We start from the raw sequence: 20,059 nt of genomic DNA, 5'->3' as shown, positions 1-20,059 counted from the left end.
TAAGAAAAGATGTTGTTGTTTTTCTGGAACACTTTGAAGCTTTTCTAATATTCCATAAATATCTAAAATGAACACTAATGGTTCAGCAAATTTCTGAGCCAGTTCTTTGAATATTCTGAGGTTACAGTTATCTCATCCTGCAGATGTGAAATATTTAATAGTAGTTGTTTAGCATTGTCATCAGTTGCTGACTGTTCATACATTACCAGATGGGTGGATGGATGGATGAATGGATGGATGGATGAATGAATGGATGAATGGATGGATGGATGGATGGATGAAGGGATGGGATATTTAACTGGATAGACAGATCTCACTTGGACATGATTAAACATCAGAAGGTTAAATATTCCAAAAAGTCATCCAACCCTATTAGACACTGGAAAACAGCTTAAGTAATATGCCCTTGATCTGCAGACTTACTCCTTTATTGAGTATTCCAGTACCCATAAATCACCTTACAATACAATTCCTTCCAATGCACACATACATTATAGAGCTACTTACATACAGATTGTATCCTGAAATTCTTCACAGCACTAAAAAATTGCAAGCAGCTACTACATTGTGTAAAGAGCATAGCAAGGTAAAGACCTTGCAAGGCAATTAAAAGAGAGCCTCCATTCTCTGATAAGACTAATAAACATGGGAAAAGAGAAATTGAGCAGTCTTAGAAATGAAATGTACTGAAGTAGCAAGGAAAAGCTGAAAGGCAGGAGGTCAGCTCCTGGAGGGGAGGATGGGAGCTCCTCTACAGGACCCTCCCTACAGAGAAGGCTCTTGTTTCAGCACATCATAGTTGCCTTCCCAACAGAAAATGCCTCCTTACCATTCCTAGATATCACCTTTCTCTGGATAGTAACAAAAGCAATGAAACAGTGTTCTGGGGGATCATCTATATTAATGGGCAATTGCATTAATAACTAATTCCCTAACTACTAACACAAATATTTTTGGAATAAATAACAGGGCCTCTGGTATAAGCAATTGACAGTGTTTTCTGCAGGCTCCTCCACTTAGCTAGTCTGGTTCAGCCTCCTCCTGTCTACTGGGTAGCAACACTGGACATTCAAGGGAAGCAAGGGGCACAGCCTCCTGCAGTAGCACCAAGCTCGTGTGCATGATAGTTCTTCCCCTTCTCTGCATGGGAATTTGCCTCCCACATCCACAGGTCCTGCAGAACACGGTATCTTCCTCTTTTCTTACATTTGTTTACATTTTCCTGAGACCAGTGTTGAATGAAGGGATAAAAGTTCAGCAGAATGAGATTGTCTCCTTAGCTAATGACATTCGTAACTGAAGCAACAAGAAATGCTAGGAAATATTCCTCTTGTTAGTCAAACAGATAGATTGAAAGTCAGAATTGGAAAACTGTAACTCTGCTCCACCCATCCAAAAAAGTACTTATAAGGACCATCGCCTATATTCATGGGAAAATGAAGCTGGTCAAATTGTAGTTGTAGCAGCAAGCATCCAGCACAGGTATCCAATAATTCTTCTTAGTTTTAAAACAAGCTAAATATTTATTTCCTTGAGGTTCCTATTTTCCTTTCCTTTGCCTGAGAACAGCCTAGTTACAGGAGCAGATCTGCTGTAGGACCATCTGCCTCAAGTTTAGAAATCTGTATCAAAAGTTCATATCTGGACTCGCTACTGGTCAGTCTTGACTTCTATTTCTGAGGATGCTCAGTGTAGTTTTCATGTACTGCATTCTGTCTAGAGGAGGGCTTCCACTGAAGAGAGGCAAGGTATTATTCCAACCTGGTAGCAGATCATCAAAAGCCTGTTTTGCACATTAACCGCTAATTCTCCTTGCAGGAGCAAAGAGAAACAGAAAACTCACAAAGACCAATTAGGAATCCATGGGAACCTAACGATGTGCTCATTCAGGATTGCACTTACTGCACAAACTAATTCATGGCCATGCAGAGACACTACTCACTGTGAATGAAAAGTTCACAGTAACAAAACAGTCTTCAAATGTGCCCCGAGGCAGATTGTGAATTCCTTCCTTTACCATCTCAGTTGGTTAAAACAGAAAAATTAGCTACATACAAACAACGTGCTAGTGTCATGATAAAGACATGAAGCTCTCTCAGAAAGTCTCAGTACCACACAGTCCTGTGGAAAATATGGGAGCTAAAACAAAACTCCCTCCAAGACATTGTCCCAGTTTCAATCTGCAGGAAAAGTCACGGAGGAAAATGTCCGTTCAGGAGAAGCCATGGACTCCAATGTCAGTACCTCCTGGAAGCTGCTGTACAGAGTCAGGAAGATTAGATGCCCTGAGCTGCAATCCTAGCACATTTCTTGATTCTTTGCTGCTTTGATAAATCATTTATTAGAACAGCCTTTTTACATAATCCTGAGGGAAAGAAAAAAAAAAGAAAAACATAAAATAGATTTATCACAAAATCCTGTCCTCCTACCAACCATCTTCGACCAGGACATATATTTCTCTGATTATTAATTAACTAATGCACAGAAACAGCTTCAAGTTTTTTAACCTCTCCCTTTCTCTTTTGTCCTTTGAGAGTGTAGATGACAATGCAGGGGCGGTGCTCAAAACACAGATAGCTTCTTGAGCAAAGGGAGTGCCAGCATCGTGCTTTGACACTGTAGTTACAAACCCGAACATTGAAGTCATTCAGAAAGCAAGCTCCTAATCTATTTTGTTCTTAGTCATACGTGTTTAAATCCTGCATACATCAGAAGAGAAACAAAACTGGTAAGCTGTTAATAGTTTAGTTAACAAAAGACTGTCATATAATCTATCAGTATTATATAACTGACTTGAAAAGAGAAAGGAACACGTTAGTGTGGCTTGTCTATCTGCCTATCCCTTTATCACTGAGAAATCTCAGCTCTCTGAATAAACCATAGCTTTTCTTCTTTCTGAAATCCAACCAAGTATCTTCAACAACAACATGAATACCACTGCACGTAAATAACAGGAATGGGAAGAGCTGAACACATCAGCAACTTCTGGGCATGTCAAGACCATGAAAACTAAAACAGCCAAATGTAGATAGAGGCATTAACTGCCCTGTCCCTAGGAAGTGCTTGTTAATGAAAATGCCCAACTAATGGCATTTGCCCTCCTCCTCCACGCAGTGTAGCCCCTCAGTCCCCAGCAGCTAGACAGTAGAGATCCTTATATTACAGCACTGGATATCAGGACAAATAAGGATAATAAAATAAATAATCAAAACCCAGTCCAGACCTGTAGGCAGCTGATATACTAATAGCGTCATAGTACAACTCCCAGCTTCATTATCTGGTCTAAAAGAAATATAGTGAGCAAATGCACTTCTGATCTCTCTTATTAGTCCCATTTGTTAAAATGCTGTATTATTTACAGTTTTGCACAGAATGAGAAAATGGCCTTAGAATTCTATCTTAAAAGCAAAGTGATGATAAAAGCCAGAGTAGCTGTGTGAGCTTATCTAAAGGCAGAGTTCTTGCAGAGGTATCAGCATCCCAGAACCAGGGCTTATTACCCAATTAAAGGTCTGTCTTAGCAAAAGTAGACAAATCGTAGACCTCCAACACATTTGGCAATATTTCTGGTGGGGTTTGCAAGCATTAGGATTTTGATTCAGTAATTAATATCACTTTGAGGAGTGACCTATACAGGCATTAGCCAGTTAACATAATCCTACCTGAGGATGTCAGTCCCTACTGCAGAACCAGGTAAACACCAAGTAAAACCTCAGTTTAAGCTGAGTACTCATCTTCACTGCCATCAGTGCTGGTCCCTGCTACACAGCCACTGGGACTTTTAGCATGATTCATCTGAGCACAGTTAGTTGTGTCCCACTAAAAAAATAAATTGCATTCTACACTCCGCTGACCGTATTGGCTAAATCTCCATTGATTATTTTAGGATCTCAAGGTGACTTGCTCATAAATGGATGTATGTGTAGATACACTCTGAATGTACTTGTTTAACCAGTAAAAGTACATTGCAACAGGACCAGTTACAAGAGTAGAAATCACAGTTCACATGGAAGCTAAGTTCTCCAAAGACGTGATATAAACAGTTACACAGCTGCAGCCAACTCAGCTTTCGTATTTGGTAGCTGTGTCTATAATAGCAAATTTACCTGGCACCTTGATCTAGCACTGGGTCCAGCTGGCACAGAATGATCCACACCCAAACTATTAAATCCTGTTACATTCCAGAATATCATGGCAACATCCAAGTTAAGTACTGAAAACAGTTTCTGTACTGTCTCATTGTGTCCAGAAATTCTTTGGAGCTAGGCAAAAGCCAAAACTGTGTCAAGGGTCTTTCTAAAAATTCAGTGGTATGCATGATTGAGCCTCACTTTCTCTGAACTTCCCTGGCAGAGTTTTGGTTTACTGTTAGAGATAAAACTGATGAGTCTCAGAAAGGAGTATTAACAGTCTAGAGGTTATTTTAAAAAGAAGAGTCTTTTTCTATAACTATATTCAGTGATGTGAGTTAGCTAGACAGCACATTTCAAGATAAAGATCAAGGGAAGCATTTCCAAGGATCTTCCAGCAGTATTTGAAGGATAAATCCACTCAGGTGAAATTAGGAGGTGCTTATTTTCTTCCTTCTTGATGAGATCAAATCACAGAGCATTGTTGACTGATAGATTATTTAACTAGTCAAATGTAAACTGGGAACATTACCAGGTGCTTACTGGCTAAGAAGTGATTGCAAATGCAAACCCATTGCCATTTAATAATACTACAGCTCATTACTCACTACAAGTCTAGTTTTCTGTCTAGAGATTGATGACTGCTGTGAGGCTTGAGCAACCCTTTTGCTCACATCTTCGGAACTGCTGTGCTGGTACTGCCTCACCCAGGTTGCTGGCAGGATAACTGCATAGAGAGTCAGTAGGAGCTTTGCTTCAAGAGGGGAGGTCAAGGAGGAATGCATGGGTCTCCCTCTTAAAACCACTTCTGCTACTCTTAATAATTCTGTTGTCTCACTATGAGGGTAAGATTGTAGGTTTTATGACCTCCCATAAAGCTATATTATTATCCAAAGGCAGGGAATGCAGCTTTACTGCAAGAGTGATAAGGTGTGTTTCTGTATACATGTGTATTCTTGTGTATGTGTGTGTTTTTCAAACACAAGCCACCCTGTGTCATGTGTGAGACTTGCTTTCAAGGAGGAACTAGACCAAAGAGGAGGTGCTGCTGAATGCAAACACAGAACAGCTCACAGCTGTAAACCATGTCCAGTGCTGTTGTCAGGAGCAGGTGCATACCTGGCAGCAAATGCTCAGCATTAGCTTTTTGAGGGGCTCTAAAGCTGTCTCTTCATTTCAGTCTGTCTATTGAGAGACACTGGGTTCCTGGGGCTGATTTGTGCTGCCAGAGCATTGCAGGGGTAGGAAAACAGATGGCTTTGTCTGGAGTACAGGCTTGTCCAGGCTAGACTTACCTTGGGTTTTTGTTCAGAAATGTTGCTGGCACACAGGGACATTTCTGGCAAAGGTAGCAGAAGCAATCCTTATACAAAGTGATGGCCCCCTGCCTCAGCCGTATCTCAGTCTCATGGTCACTTCAGCTGAAATCATGTGCAGTGTGGGCATATCAGGTCTCCTCCTGGAGCTAACATAAGGAAAAAAGTCAAATTAAAAACTTTTTCCAAAGCTGAATGAGATTGGTGCATTCCATCTAGTTTGGTTATGACCTGTCTTGCTTCTTCTTATCTTCAGATAGCAGGTCTTCTATTGAGACAAAGGATGGCACATTGGGTGGACTGTAGGTACAAAATTCAATCACAATGGGTGTTTCTATTGTTAGATGCACTCCACAACTGATTGAATGATACGGTGACAAGGTATGAGTGCCTATAGAAACCATCTTAGGAAAGCAGAAGTGTTCATCTTTCTCAATGGCAGTATCAACAGAAAGTAAAGGTCTGCAGTAACTGCCAGTTAATAAAGCTCCTCATATTGCTTAAGTGGCCAACAATCAAACTATTCATGCCAATGAATACCATAATGAAGAGAATATTAAATTCACATTTTGCTTATATTGCCATAATAAGGAGGTAGCAGTAGGCATATCAGATTCCCTTCATTTTGAATAGTAGAAGGCAAAGGAAAGGTTATGTTGGTGTGTGAAGGAGGAAGAGATGCACTCCAGTTGCTACAGAAGAAAAAAGAACAAATGCCTTGAGGCCATGCACCACATCTGCTGACCCCCAGCTCTAGGGTAACCCAGATCTTGTCTGTGCTGATACTGTGAAACCAGCATCTGAACCTCCATGCTACACATAGTCTCATGTCAGAACTAGCACTCAGACCAGGCTCTAAGTCCTGGGACACTGATCTGTAACAAACCCTTCTACCCTTTGCCCCCTACTGGCAACCATCCTCTCCTCACTCTCCTGCCCACCCACACACCCTCCTACCTGCTCACTCCCTCCCTCCCACCACCCTCAAGCCCTCCCCCATGTTCATTCTCAGTTGTCGTTGCATGTACGTGCCTTGGCCCCCTTCAGCACATTAAACCTCCTGCCTTACCTCATGTTTTGACAGGTTTTGTGAGTTTTGACAATCCTGCCAGTGCCCAAGCTGCCATCCAAGCTATGAATGGCTTCCAGATTGGCATGAAGAGGCTGAAGGTGCAGCTGAAGAGGCCAAAGGATGCTAATCGTCCCTACTGAGAAGTTATGGGAACCACTGGATACAAAGCACTAGCACAGGTAACTGCATGGGGAAGGGGGTGTCAGCTGTGGTTGTAGCCTCTCTTTGTGTTGTAGACCCTCAGAAAGATTCAGCTCTGCAACTCTCTGGCTTCTGCCTTTTCCACTCAGGCCTCTGGCTAGAGCCACACCACATAGACATACACCTGCACATAAACAAGGAACTGTTTGTGCCTCATTAGAATGAGAGGTTGAAGGATGCTTAACAAAGGCACCCCTAGTGGCATCCTGCATCTCTAGAAAGTCTTCCTGGTTGCTAGAGGGGAGGCAGCAGCTATCCTGATTCCTCTTGCTCAGCCAAGAACAGTATTTCTGGTTGCTGAAGAAAATCTGCAATTAAGTAATGGGACTGGGTTGCAGTATAATCCCAGGTGACTGGACTGGCACAGTGTCTGTCTCAATAGCTCTGTGTTGCAAATGTTTCAAAGCATTCTTCATTCTTCATGCAGTATAGTCTGTTTCCAATTTCATCCCAGCATAATAACTGTATGTTAATATGTCTTCCTGACAATTAAATATCCCATAATTTCTTTGTTCCCAAGAAATGAATAGAAAGATCCATGCTCACATCTTGCTCAGATACTGTTAAATTCTGTGTATAGATGAAGCTTTATCAAAGCCAAGGAAGCTTTGCTTGAGTGAGGACCTAGACAAATCTGATTGAGGGTCTCATTGTTATATTCATGCACTTTGTGCTGCTGGAAAAATAAGATAGCTTGATGCTACAAGGAAATCCTAATATATGTAAGTGTCAAAAATATCAGAAGCAGAAGCTTGTTTCATTGGAATCCCAGCCCGTCAGTAATAACAAAAATTGAGATGCTTTCAAAAATGGAAATGTTTTCCACCACTGGCTGGCTTTTCCAACAGATAATTCTTAGAGAACTATGAATATAAAAGCGTATGTGTTTCTTACAGAGATGGGAAGTCTTTCTGCTGTTAAAGCCATTCCACACCAGATTGCCCCATAAAGCCAGCACTTTCAGTGGCCCTAAGCTGCAACAAGCTGTTTGCACTCCCAAATTAGTAACAGTGAGGTGGGTTAGATGACCTTTCTGGGGCGTTATGTCCATAACATCTCAGATTCAGTGATTTTGATTCAGGCTTATTTTTTGACCCACCAAGGGTCCAGGTAGAAAAAGTCCCTATCTTCAACAGTCTCAAAGAACTACAAAATGATGAATTTTTTCACTGGTATCTCTAATATATTTGAAAAAACTTCACGCTGGTCTTCAGAGCAGTATCCTTTCTACTGAAAATTAAGGAATGGAATCAAAAAGTTCTTGAAAGAGGTGCTGCACTGAAGGCAACATGAAGCAGATTAAGAAATGTGCAGTAAACATATTAGGTGCATGGGGTAATTTCAGAGGGACTTTTAGTGTTTCTGTTGCAATAATGACTCAAGATACAATCTCCATAGCTCAGAAACTCCTTTATATGTGACTATACCAAGATAATTTCAATGCATTTTCCCTCTTCAAATACCTCTTTTATTTTACTTGCTTATTGCAAGGCCTCTTGGAAGCTTGAAACCAAAATATGTTTCCATATCAAAATGCTTTCTGCTTCATCACACGGCTTTTTTAATGCAGGTTTTGCTAGAAGTGTTGGGAGAGAGCAATAGATGCATGCATGCTATTTTGCTAAAGCAGGGATTGTCTTTGTTGGGGAGATTTTCAATAAGATCTTCATCAATGGATGAAGAAACATAAACGTCTCCATAGTTGTGTGGCTCCATGCAATAGCTTTATATGTAGGGCAGCTATGATCACTGATGATATGTTTTTTTCTCACAATTATGTGAGAAAGTGCAGGGTGTAGATTCCAATAAATGTAAAGATCCAGGGGTATGAGTCTATTGTGTTTTCCTTCTCATGAATAACTATGAAGTTCTCCAGGTATAGGTTTTCATCACAAGGCTGACTTTGAGGTCTTAGATTCCTTCCAAAAATAGTACAGCTCAGTAGGAGGACTAGGATTTTGTTGGTGGTTTTGATTTTTCTTTAACAGTTTGTGTGACAAGGAACCAACAGGTGAAATGGCAGTGAAATTTCAAATCTTTCTCCTAGACGATTTTTTTTCTTTCCTACTGCAAAGCACAAGAACAGTTTTGAATGGTTTTCTCTGCTTAGAAAGTCCTTTAACTTTTCAAGCTTTTACTTAGATTTTATTGATCTGATTTTCAACAAAATCACCATATCAGTGTGTGTGCGTCAGTTAAAAGTACAAAGTCCCATCAGAACTTAGTACATGCAGATCAAGGGTCCTTATTGTCATGTAGACTCTCCTCTTGAGGAGTCCATTGAAGGAGCTGAATATATACCTGTCTTTTAACAGAAAGGAGTTATCCAGGAAGAAAGTGTTGTATGTTCAGGGGTTTATTTTGCATCTAATGAAAGAGATTAGCCACGTGTGTGTGGCCTCAGAAAGGCACATCAGGAAGGATCCCAAGGAAGGATCTGATTTAGCCCAGGAACTGCTGTACAGGGTTAGACTGAAGAGGACAGTTAGTGGCAGGAAGGGCTTAGATCCAGATTTTTCTTCAGCTCATTTGATTTTCAGTGCTAGAAGACCTCCATACCAGCACCCTAAGCAAACACGGAATTTTTAATTTCCCAGCACAGCAATTTTCAGTTATGCCAAAGGGCTAAGCCCTCAATAATTAGAGTGAGGTCACTTGTCTCGGACTCACCACTGTGTTAGAGTACCCTCATGCCTGGTTTATTGTGCAGACTCCAAATTGCTACTGGCCATCAGTGATTTGCCTGTTCACTAGGCTGACAATGGGGCAGTAAGTTTCCTAAAACCACTGGGATAGAAGTCAGCTAGGTTCACAGGTCCACAGCACAGATGGTTATTGCAAAGCCTGAGAGCAAGCAGTTCCCTTAACTGGCTGAAACACAATAACTGGTTTTAATTTTCTTTTGCTTTGGTCACTGCCTTTCAGGGTCCTTAGTTCCAATTTGAAGCATGTGAATAACCATACTGACACTGGGGCAGTTACTCATGTGCTTCAAATGTGCGCTCAATAAACTTTTTAATTGGAATTTTTCTAAGGAAGAGCTTTGTTTTATCAAACTCCCTTCAAAAAGTAAGAAGCTGCCAGCAAGAAACACAAGCAAACACCCAGTTTGATGTAATCTACTAGAGTGTTTCTTCTCAACCACGAAGGAATGATCTTCACTGTATTTTAATTCTGAATGTACACTTTTTTGAATGAATAAATCTCCCTATTGGGACACAAGTAGTCTAGACCACAACGATTGGAAGTCCTTTGTTTTCCTTGCAAGTGCTCTAATGTTGCTGTCACACAGTGGAAGTATCTCTGTGATGTGGCAAATAAGTCCACAAGCTGCAGTAAGAAAAGCAGAAGAATTCAGAAGTCAAAATATTTCCAAAATGTCTGCCTCTTTTCTCTTTTTCCTTTATAATTAAAGAAATGGTTATAGCAGAAAAAAGAAAGAAAGAAAGAAAGAAAGAAAGAAAGAAAGAAAGAAAGAAAGAAAGAAAGAAAGAAAGAAAGAAAGAAAGAAAGAAAGAAAGAAAGAAAGAAAGAAAGAAAGAAAGAAAGAAAGAAAGAAAGAAAGAAAGAAAGAAAGAAAGAAAGAAAGAAAGAAAGAAAGAAAGAAAGAAAGAAAGAAAGAAAGAAAGAAGAAAGGAATTTAGAAGGAAGGAAGGAATTTGGAAGGAAGGAAGGAAGGAAGGAAGGAAGGAAGGAAGGAAGGAAGGAAGGAAGGAAGGAAGGAAGGAAGGAAGGAAGGAAGGAAGGAAGGAAGGAAGGAAGGAAGGAAGGAAGGAAGGAAGGAAGGAAGGAAGGAAGGAAGGAAGGAAGGAAGGAAGGAAGGAAGGAAGGAAGGAAGGAAGGAAGGAAGGAAGGAAGGAAGGAAGGAAGGAAGGAAGGAAGGAAGGAAGGAAGGAAGGAAGGAAGGAAGGAAGGAAGGAAGGAAGGAAGGAAGGAAGGAAGGAAGGAAGGAAGGAAGGAAGGAAGGAAGGAAGGAAGGAAGGAAGGAAGGAAGGAAGGAAGGAAGGAAGGAAGGAAGGAAGGAAGGAAGGAAGGAAGGAAGGAAGGAAGGAAGGAAGGAAGGAAGGAAGGAAGGAAGGAAGGAAGGAAGGAAGGAAGGAAGGAAGAAAAAGAAAAGAGTAGGGTTGGGAGAATAGAAAGAAAAAGAAAAAGGATCATTTGAGGCAACTCTGCCAAAATCAATATATTCTATTACAAATCCCCCCTTAGGACCAGAAAGCAAAGACTCAAAGGCACTTCATATGTCTTTCAGATAGTAAATGCATGAAATAATGAAGAAAAAAAATATCGAAATCCACAACTCACTTGGGTGGCCATTCCTAGGAGCTTTTAAGTACACTGCAGTATAACTAAATTGCTGACGCACAGAAGAGCTCCATTCTGTAGCCCCATTTCATAGAATCACAGAAAGGCTTGGGTTGGAAGGGATACCAAGGATCACCAGGCTCCAACACTGCCATATGCCGGGTTGACGACCACTAAATCAAGTACAAGATCAGAATGCCCAAGGCCCCATCTAACCCGGCCTTAAACATCACCAGGGATGGGGTATCTACAATCTCTCTGGGCAGCCTATTTCAGCACCTTGCCACCTTCTCATTTCAGTGACCAGTGATTAGAAAACTGTTATTTTCCACCTCAGCTACACTACTGTTGAAGTTTTATTCAAAGCTAAAGATGGAGAAATGTGATTCAGTTGAAATACTGACTGGCATGAAACTGAATGGGACAAAGTGCATGTGAGTGACATAATGGGGTGGAAGTGATACTGAAGATAGGGAAAAGAAAAAAAAATGGCAGTAAGATTTTTTATAAGCTCCTCTCCTAAGAAGAGCAGTGGCAAAGCATTAAGAGAATGCATTGTCTATGCAACCTCCTTCTTAAAGAGGAAATAACATAGAGCAGAGTTTGAACACTAAAGAAAAGATGTTCAGGTCCTTCTTTACAGCTTCCTGAACATGAGCTGATATGTGATTTATTGTAGAAGGAATGAATTTTTGCAGCTGGCTGGAATAGGTGATGATTTTTTTCCCATAGGAATTTAAATTTTTTCCACTGGAATATATATGTTACCAACCAAAATCAGAAAGCTTTAAATTTTGAGCTTTCTGTTCTTTGATAAGAGAAAAACAAACAAACAAACTCCTTTCAAAATAAGCAGACATTATCAGACAAAAATCAAACAAACAAGCAAAATTCCAATCACTCTTGACAAGGAAAAAAAAAACAAAACAGATGTATGTGGAGCATTCATTGCTTTCTCCTCTTGTCATTTCTGATCACTTTGGAGCAGTGTCACATGGAAGTGTGCTAGTGAATTTGGGGTTGCTTAATCCCCTCAGACAGTCTTCTGTCACCTCCAGGGTGAGGCTGCTCTGCAGTTGCACTGATCTCACTGTTTTCTGCTCATCTATTCAGCTTGAAATTCAGACTACATGTTCTTTTTCAGGATCTAATCCCATTTCTTGTAGTTATGCATCCTACAATTACGCTAACCAATTCCTCTTCCTCCTGCACAGATTATTGTCATTTCTACCTTTTAGTCATCACTTAGATCATTTGGGACTTGCTTACATTATAGAAATTTGCACTAGCATAATTACATCAAAACTGTACTCCAGCACAAGCTTTTTATAAGTGAAAAACTGGGAATGTTTTCCAGCACAGTTTCAATTGGGAAAGTCTGTTTATTCTTTTTCTTTGGGTTACTTTTCCTTTTAATTTCCACTGACAACTGTGATTGCATTAAATGTCCCTCGTAGTGTGTTTGTAACCCAAACTTCACACTGTTAAGCTCATACATGAGAGAATGGAACTAGATGTAATTGGGGGAGCCTGAAACAAAACTGCTAAAGTTATTTGCAAAACTGACAAGGAAACCTTTTCTATTCAGACCAATCATTTTTAACCTGTCTGCCCATTTAAATTGCTAATAATTTTATGATGGTAAAATTCTCGTGTCTGTTCTATGAACCACAGTTTCAATACCAGAGCATGAAAAATCCCATTTGCTAATTATTGTAGTTATTCTAAGATTGGCACACAATATAATGCACTGATGGAAAACGACAATAATTAATTACTGCATTTACTCCAAAATTACAATCAGTAATTACTGCTCTGAGACTGCATTCCATTCAGCAATATTTGGAACTTGTTCTTCCTCAAAGCAGGGCAGCTTTTCAGGAGTATTGCTGTGTTTGCATCTAAATGAGTCCATGTAGGTCACTAACAGATCCGCACTATTTGTCATGGGAGTGATAGAGCAGCACAATGCAATACTGTAGTACTTTTCTTCAGTACAGAGCATGAATTCTTCATTAAAACCCATGTCACCACTTTTTTTAAGTGTTAGATAACGCAATTATTTCAAAATTAAATAATACATATGAAAGCAGCATCCCAGTTCTCATCCTATTGTGATACAATTGGTCCTGATGCTCTGAAGTAAACTTTCTGAGGCTTTTGAGAATTTTTCCAGTGATGCAGCCAGCATTATCCCTGCTGTGAAAAGACCAGGGGCTTGGTGTGCTTGTGCCACATACGAAGGCAAAACCTTTCAACATTTCAACAGCAAAACCTACAAGACCTACAGTTGCCTCGGAGTCGGGGGGAGCGCTCTGTTTAGCTCCTTGAGCACTAAGATTACTATGGGATCTCACAGAGATCATAGAGGTCACTGCTTATCAGCCGAGTAGGTCAGACTTAAAGCCTTTCAGTGCTAATTCCTTCAGTTAATGGGCAGCTGCAGTAACACGGAAACAGTAGTCTTTGAAGGAACCTTTTCATCAGGTTCAGCCAGCACAGAGATTTGCTGGGCCAATGCAGGAGGGACTGCATCTTGAAGAAAAAATGGAAAATGTATGCAAAGAAAAAGATAGATGCTTTAAACTGCAGCGATTTGAAGCAAGAGCCAAAGAGATTAAAGAAACACAAAGGACATTCATAGCCAAAACGTTTGTTCCAACAGCAGCAAACACTGACAAGAAGCAATCTTCTTTTGAATAAAATAGGTATGAAGAGAATGAGAGAGGGGAAAGACCCAGAATGAGAGAGGCTTTGGAAAAAAATCAGTATGAGGTTTAAAAGGCGTATGGTCATTTTCTTACAAGACCTTAAATAAGGGACAAAACAGAAAAATCTTTTTGACAGTGGGGCACTGGGGAGAGCAGTAGCCATTAATGAGCAGACAGGAAAGAAACATTGTCAGTTTGTAAATACATGTACCGTGGGAGAGAGAAAAGATGAGTCATTCAGAGTTCAACATGAGAGGCCATACGGTGTAGGACTTCAGGCAAAAGATGCTCTTCTTAGATGTTCCCATGCTTCATGTGCTTGAAGAGTAATAGGTCTGCCTTTCATGTGCTTAACTGAAAGAAAACGTCAGCATTGTGAGCATGCTTTTTTTGTTCAGGTAAAGACAGTATGGATGGTATAGACCAGTCAGGACACAGTCCTCTGGCCCTAAGGAAAAGTAGGAGGTTAATGGGGGAAACTCCTGATGAAGTCAGAGTTACAAGTCAGCTCCAACACGTGGTTCACAGAACTCAGGTTACTTGTGTATCATTGATCAATAGGCTGAAAATGAACTGAACTTTTTGCTACTGACCTTTCAGAGCTACTGCAGAACCATGAATTGAAGCTGTATGGGGTAGTGTTTGGCACTTACACTGTAGGTATAAAGGAAAGGGAGGCTAAAAAACTCCATGAAATTTACTCTGCAGGGGAATACTGCTACAGGAGCTGGCAAGAATCTTAATAAGGGGTTGCAGAGTGCTCCATCAATGTGAGCACTTTAAATTGATGTCCTTATGGTTTGGAAGGCATATACAATCAGCTGCACTAGAACACTGTTTCTCATTCCCACAGTTATATGCAGTGATATATCAAATGCAATAATTGCATATTTGAATTATTCATAGGTGCGGTAACTTTGGCCAGATACAAGTGAATATCAAAACTCTGGTCTCTGAAGTGCTTGATTCAGCTGTAGCAGAGAATTGAAGGTTTGCAGTGCTAACACTGTTTCTCAGGTGTCTTTTGACTTGCCTTGTCACTGCAGTTAGAAAAAAGACAGCTTTTATTTCAAATTGGTCATTTTTCCACTAAGCTGAGCTTCATCCAACCTTTCTGTAAGACTGGATGGAAGGCTGAGCTGGAGGGGAAAACAAGAACAGCAGTCAAGTCATTTCCCAACTAAGAAGTGCACTGAATGAAAACTCAATGCTCCTTCCAGAAAGGTACTATCCACTGTGATCAGGTAAAAAGTTCTCAGGCAGCATCAATTACTTGCTCCTCTGAACTCTATGGAGTGACACTGATGTATTGCAGCCAAGGATTTAGGCCCACTATTACTTACTTAACTGTAAACCATTTATCTCCTTGCAGAGATATTGCAGAGATATTTGAATCATTTGCAGTTACAGAGGGAAACGCACTGTCCCTATTCTGTCCACTCTAGTCTTTTTAGAGGAGAGACTAAGGAATGAATGTGGATACCTCCAAACACATCCCCATGGCTTATTTGAAAAACACTTTTCCACTACAATGACGTATATGCAAGATAAATCATCTTGCTAACCCATGAAGGCTGTGGTTTCAAGCAATTATCTTTAGAAAACTTATTTCTCCTATTATTATTTCTCCTATTTTAGACGTATTCTCCTCCCCAGCTCTTCAGATGCCCGATTTTTCCTGTGTAGGACAGATGCAGCAGCTGGTCTGTCTGGAGCACCCATCCCATGCTGAGACAAGTGATGGCTTATTCAGCATGACTGTGTTTCCCAGCTGCCTCATGCTTTGTCCCAGCAATGAAACAGAGCTGGAACAGTCTTTCCTCCTTGAATTGAAAAGCAATTTGCACTTCAAGTCCAGGAAATAAACTGTTTTCAAGCCTTTTTAAAATCCTCATAGGCAAGGACATGGCTGCATTTGAGACTTGCATCTATGTGAAGCCCAGTCCTTGAAGCCAACAAAAATCTTTTGTTTGATTTGGGTGAGCTGTGGACACTGGTTGTCATGACAGAGTGCTGTAATACAATGTCTTCCGAAAAAGCAGACTGTTCAGAAAGAAAAAAGGTTTTCCATGCCTTGATTTCTAAGGACTGGGAAGCTATTGGACCAGTTTCTGAGCACAGCATGACCATTATGAAACCCACGGGCTGTGCAGTCAGCTGCAGATTTGTCTTTGCTGAATATGATTAGCTTTTTTCTCCCTCTTGAAGAAACATCCCCGCTCATCAACAGACACTACACCCCATCTCTTCTGACATATAGCAAGTGATTGCTTTCCATTATCTTTATTTTCCCCTGTCCATTCTCCTTGCATGGCACACAGTAATCCACCATGGTAAACAGGGTCCTGCAATGGGAAGCTGGGCGGGCAGGCAGACCCAACAACTGCTCAAGGAAACTGGGATCAATCCTCAAGTGATTTGGTGAATTCAGAAGGGCAGGAGATTGAAGCTGATGGTTTTCTGTCTTCCACTCAAGTCACAAGAGTATTATTTGCTACATACTATGTTAAACAAATCCCCATCAGGAATTCATGTAGATCTTTTTCCCGTTTCCCACGAAGACTAATCCAACACAACCTAGAGGAAGGTCCACAGATGATAATCAGTGACGTAAAGGAATATTGCATTAAAGGAAATTTGTTCCTAAACTGAAACTTGAACATAGGAATGCAAATCTCAGCAGATGGCTTTGTTGAGAAGCATGCTCCAGGACTGTTAGTAACAGCACAAGGAATAGCACTGTGGCTGGCTTTGGGGTCTTTTCTCTGTGTGTGTTCCCACTTTCTGACAGTCAGGTTTCTGGCTCTCAACTGTGATTCTTGAAAGCAGCTCCTAGGTGTTACTCAGGATTGAAATGACAATTTCTTCGTTCAGAAAACACACTTGAATGAGTTGTTGCTGAGGATCAAAGTTAGCTTTGGAAGCATTGAGCCTTCCCAGCATCTGGAGAAGAAAAAAAAAAAAAAAAAAACAGAACAGGATTGAATGGAACAATAATGATTTCTGCCAATTAAAGACCTGTTGTGGGATTTAGCTACTCACAGTCAGGTAGCAGAGAAATCTTCTGTTTTTCTCTTTTGATCTTTCGCATTGCCACTGTAATTTTTCCCCAAGATATGTGTGCGCAGTATGTTCTGTCGATGTGAGAAGTGGTAATGTCACTCAGTGAGGAGTTTTATGGTTCACAGAAGGTAGGATTTGTATTGAGATAGACAGATAGATGGATGTCTGGTGCCTGAACACAACGTATTACAGAGATTGACCCAACATTTTCAACACTAAAATCCCAAACCATAGACTGAGGAAACCTCAGAGAGAGGGATTTCAGACAGATTTTATCCCTTTTCTCTGACTAATAAAATACCTTAAGCCTTTAAAAGCATATCATCCCCGTCCCTCTGCCCAAAAATTTGAAGAAGATCAGAGAAAAGAGGGATCAATAGCAAATAAGTAGTCTACATTTTCTTAGGCGTCAATGTAAAAGAGGTCAGGCATGGCACAGTAGACAGGAAAGAATATACAGTTTGGGGGTTTTAATGTATATTCAAATAAGGACCATTCGTTGTGACAAAGGAGAAGGTGAATCCTCTTGCCCATGCAGCAGGTGAAAGGAAAGGTGATGGTGATACTCACATCTTGACAAGCCAGGCTCAGGGCTGTGCTGAGATCTGGTCTCTCACTGTATGTGATGGGGATGTGGAGTGAAGCAGAAGCACCAGCTGACAGGATCGGTAGGGACACCACCCTGCCAAGCTGCCTGCAGAGCCTGGAGCTGCCTCCTAATGAACAGGAGCGGCTGGTCACAACTGGAGGCGAGCTGTTCCCCATTTGTTTGTGCTCTGCAGAGTGGTGGGGATCCGCTCTTTATCAGAATAATCCAATTGAACAAAATGATTCATATTAGCAGGCACATCTGTCTGAGGCCAGAGCAGAACCCTGGTGTTAGTTTAATAAATGGCGTTCATTAAACTCAGTTGAAAATATAATCTGGAGAGACTGATGGGGTGAACAGAGCAAAGAATAAGCAAAAGGAGTTAGCAATTATCAGATGTCATTTGTTCTACTGGTACCACGGAATTGGGGCTTGTTTGCTGAAATCTTAATTTCATTTCACTGAGGCCGAATCCATCAGAGAAGCTTATGCTGCAGCTATGATTCCTGTTTGTCAGACCTCGGTAGGGAATAGGACATTTTTCTTTTCCTGTTTTCTACCAAACAGAGCCTCTTGCAGAGCAAGTGTAGTCACTGAAGTAGCATGGAGGCGAGCAGAGGGCCCAAGAGCAGGAAAGATGGGGAGAGGCAGCCTTTCCTTGGCCTCTAAAAGACTGCTGAGTAAAGATCCCTGTGGTGCAGAGCAGAGAGCGTGTAAAGAGCCTAAGACAGGGATCCTCAGAACCAGCCTGTGCAGATGGATAGTTCTAGACTGTTTGTCATCTCTCTCCATGCAAAAGGGGTTTATACATGCTCCTCTGGCTTCAGGAGTGTTTTACATTGTAAAAGTGCCAGTGAAAATGACTCTATGTATGTTGAGATCTTCCTGACTGTTGGGTCATGGAAACTTCTACCAGCTGTGAACAGGCTGGCCATCCAAGCAGGCTGAGCAGTCTTTCAGGGAGCACAGGAAAGGATGTAGAGGACCTAATGAACAGCAGTCCGCATATGCGGAGCTCAACCTTCATGATCCTGGGCCCCTCCTTAAGGCACAGCTCAGACCCAGTGAAAACATGGCATGTTTCCTGGCATTAACATGTGCCAGGAAATTAATTCATTAATGAGAAGGCTGTGAGCCTTCACATGAAGCACTGAATCCAGAGGGCCTGCACTGAGGAGGGAGAGCTGCCTTTCCCATTTCCTGTTGAGCATGGAAACCTTCTGGGCCTGACTCACAGCAATTTGTGATCAGTGCTTGAAAATTGGCTGGACAAGCTGTTTTTTTTTCTTTTTGTAAGTTGCCTTCAGTTGCATTAGTTTAACTTCTCCCCACAGGTATTCAAATGGTCTTCAGTGTGCTTCAGAGGAAGGCAAGAAAGGTTTTTATATTTATAGACTTGCTAGGGCAGCACTCAAGTCCCAGCCAGTCAGAAAAAATCAAAAGAATAATGGAGGAGAAGGGAAACCTTGACCTCATAAGCTTTCAGCGTTGATTAGTTTGTTGGTGTCAGGAACCTTTTCTTGTTCAGGGCAGACTAGCTGTGAAATGATTTTTTTCCCCTTCTCTTTAATCTGTCTCCTGTATTCCCATGGGGAAGGAGGAGCCAATACCTACCTTCTTGGAGTCTTGCTTTAGAACAAGCAAGTGAATGGACTTGCACGCCAACGAGGGGATGGGTTTCTTTCAGACACTCATCTTCTCAATGTGCCACTTGGTAAGAGGCTGAGCACCTTCATTTTCCCTCTAAATTGCCTAAGAAATAGTTGCTGAAATGAGTGGTCCCTGAGCTGATCAGAGATTGTTCCTGCCCTGGAGAGTACAGGAGAAGGAGAGAGGGTTGCAGAGATGGGAACCTTTTTTTGATGTTCGCCATGGACTCCACCATCATTAGCAGACTGTTCACAATCATGGAAGTGGATGAGATGCACATCATCTCTCTCAACCCCACCTTAAGGAAATCATTAGACTTTAGGCACTGAAAGGCACAACATGTATGTTAATAAATGCCTATCAGTTGTATGAGATCAGTGATAAATCTGTTGAATTAACTGCAGTGCAGAAATCTTACTCATCTGACATAGCATGGGTTGCTTGTGTGAAATGAACTGTTGCATCTCAGCTTTGTTCCTCCTAAATACATCCACGTAACACACAAACTCCAATTTCTATGCAAGTTGGAAAGTGCATTTGATAGCTGAGAACTATTTGCAGCACGCTCAGACATCACACTGGCATTGTCCAGTTAAAACACTTCCAAAGTCAATTTGTGGTCACCTTTCAGAATTTTTCCCATTGACACTAGAAATGCAAAATAGCTAGCAGATAGATAGATAGGATATATATAGTTCTAGAAAAAAAAAACTCGGTATTAAACCTTCTGTAGCTCTTCTGAGGCTCTTCGACAAAATTTCAGGACCTCAGATGACTGTAATATTTTTCTACAACCCAGAACAATAAGTTCAACAATATTAACATTTGGAAATGAAATTAACAGGCTTAGGTGCAAGTCTGGAGCATTGGCACCTCACTACGCTTTACGGTTCAGCCTCCAGCTGCAGCAAGATAAGCTGGAGGGCTTTCCAGCTCTGGCTGCTCAGTGCATCCCACAACACCTTGCTCCTGGCAGCTGACTGGCTCATGCAATGGCCCCCTGATGTGTTTAAAGTCAGCTA

The 20,059-nt window shown here is 41.2% G+C and overlaps 1 protein-coding gene across 1 annotated transcript in view; it reads left to right on the top strand.

Moving 5' to 3' along the window:
• The window catches only part of CELF4 (CUGBP Elav-like family member 4), a 727,985-nt gene that overhangs the window by 695,611 nt on the left and 12,315 nt on the right, over window positions 1-20,059 (top strand). Inside the window, exon 12 of the mRNA XM_065740123.1 lies at window positions 6,531-6,697. Coding sequence (XP_065596195.1) covers window positions 6,531-6,658 — 128 coding nt within the window. The 3' untranslated portion in view covers window positions 6,659-6,697. The remainder of the gene's footprint in view (window positions 1-6,530; window positions 6,698-20,059) is intronic.

This window comes from Cyrtonyx montezumae, unplaced genomic scaffold (genome assembly GCF_038088225.1).
Source record: "Cyrtonyx montezumae isolate F1298 unplaced genomic scaffold, pur_monq_1.0 scaffold_25, whole genome shotgun sequence".
In the NCBI taxonomy this organism is placed as follows: domain Eukaryota; kingdom Metazoa; phylum Chordata; class Aves; order Galliformes; family Odontophoridae; genus Cyrtonyx; species Cyrtonyx montezumae.
The sequence above is the reverse complement of the archived record's forward strand: the minus strand, read 5'-3'. Positions and strand labels throughout refer to the sequence as shown.